Source organism: Penaeus monodon, chromosome 20 (genome assembly GCF_015228065.2).
Source record: "Penaeus monodon isolate SGIC_2016 chromosome 20, NSTDA_Pmon_1, whole genome shotgun sequence".
Lineage (NCBI taxonomy): Eukaryota > Metazoa > Arthropoda > Malacostraca > Decapoda > Penaeidae > Penaeus > Penaeus monodon.
The window spans coordinates 30,807,833-30,809,561 of NC_051405.1; the positions used below are offsets into that span (position 1 = coordinate 30,807,833).

General features: G+C 31.8%; 2 protein-coding genes across 6 annotated transcripts in view; one reads left to right on the plus strand and one right to left on the minus strand.

Annotated features, from left to right (window-relative positions):
* LOC119585970 (flocculation protein FLO11-like) overlaps nucleotides 1-959 on the plus strand; it is an 18,578-nt gene extending 17,619 nt beyond the window's left edge. The window contains exon 17 of the mRNA XM_037934685.1: nucleotides 878-959. Within this exon, the coding sequence (XP_037790613.1) occupies nucleotides 878-959 (82 nt within the window). The remainder of the gene's footprint in view (nucleotides 1-877) is intronic.
* Nucleotides 454-1,729, minus strand: part of LOC119585762 (D-2-hydroxyglutarate dehydrogenase, mitochondrial-like) — a 6,630-nt gene continuing 5,354 nt past the window's right edge. For all 5 annotated transcript variants that reach the window (XM_037934468.1, XM_037934472.1, XM_037934470.1 and 2 more), the window contains exons 8-9: nucleotides 1,533-1,683; nucleotides 454-1,369 (exon numbers count right to left, since the gene is read on the minus strand). In XM_037934468.1, the coding sequence (XP_037790396.1) occupies nucleotides 1,160-1,369; nucleotides 1,533-1,683 (361 nt within the window). In that variant the 3' untranslated portion in view covers nucleotides 454-1,159. The remainder of the gene's footprint in view (nucleotides 1,370-1,532; nucleotides 1,684-1,729) is intronic.

Genomic DNA, 1,729 nt, shown 5'->3' on the forward strand with positions numbered 1-1,729 from the left:
ACTATAAAAAAGGCTGCTTCAGAATTTTAATGTTTTCTTCATTATACTCAGTTTATGCACCAAAATACAAGAAAGACACTGAAAATCAACACATATTTTTATTTCTGTTTAGAATAAGTGTTTTCCCAACTTTTAACACATTTTATACTGAAATGAAGACCCAAAAATTGTGTTGAGGCGAGCCACTCTCTCAAGACATAAGAAAGCTTTGTTAACTATTCTTGATTTTCCTGGGCAACTTCTACAATACCTTCCAGAGCATCCAATTAGTATGCACTGACATTAAAATGCAGTTTCATGATAGTGAGGAGCAAAAATCTAGGGGTTTCCCATTATTATTATATTTTTTCTACCAAAAGGATTTACTTCCATGAACAGTAATAACACACTAGAGTGGAAAATAATTTTGACTTTGTTTCTTTTCTCTAAAGGCTTAATTACCAAACAATCATGTTACTTTGCTGAAAAATATAATATTTTTGGGTGTTAAAATAATTACAAAGTATTTTGATTAATTCTACATCATTAAAGACAAGCTTTTTTACAACTCAATTTTTGCCATTAACTTACTAATGAAAAAATAAATCTGGACTACCTTTTTTTCCAAAAACTTCAAATAGCTGTATATTGTGGAACAATTAGTATTTTTGATATATTTGGTACTCAATATTTTTTTTACTATTATAGAAAGACCATTTTATATTTAAGCGAATGATGCTCAGCAATCATCCACAGAAATAAATTAAATCAAGCAAACATACATATAAACATATTTTCAATAAACTTTTACGAAACTACATCACAGACATAAGTGAAACATATTTTTCAAAGTAGACCTTGATTAATAACTTTAAATTACCCATAATATGACATCTAGGAACATTCCATTCCACACTAGCAATAACTTTAATGCAGGTAAAATGTACATTATTCTGATTGCTTTGAAAGATACAAACTAATATCTACTTCAATAAGATATTTAAACAAATGCTAATAAAACAAATGAGGTAAAAATTTGATCACAATAAAGTTGACTGTACCAAATATAGCATATAGTACTGAAAACAATTCAAATTCAACAATCACTCACAGAAACTAATCTCCTGAGTATATTAATGTAAGTAAAAAAAAAAGATCACAGATGAACTGCCCTGTGCCCCTAATTATCAGGCAAAACTTTATAGGGGTTGAGTATTCCATTTGGATCCATGATCTTCTTCATCTGCTTCATGAGGCCTATTGCGCCATCTGACTTTGAGAAATGGATGTAGTTCCTCTTCTTGAAGCCCAGTCCATGCTCAGCACTGATGCTTCCCTTAACTCTCGCGGTCCACTCAAATATCGTCGGTTCAATTCGGTTGAGGATCTCCTGTTGAGAGTGAATGTTAGTGATACAGGTAAAAGACCAACAAAACATGATTCACATAGTATACCCCATTAATAAAATCAATTTTGTTGTTATTGGTCTGGAAATGATAGCAAGAAAGGAATATTTACTATAGTTTAACATCTTCTAAACACATATTTCATACCTTTTCATATTCTTTGCTGGTAATATTTAGGTGAAGGTTTCCATCACCTATATGTCCATATCCACAACAACGAATAATGCTGGAGCCCAGATGTTCCCTCATGTCTTCTACCATCTTATAGAAGTGAGGTAAGGGGAGAGAAATATCGTATCTGTAGGGACAATAGAAACAAAGCAATTAGAAAGTGGGGGGGAGGA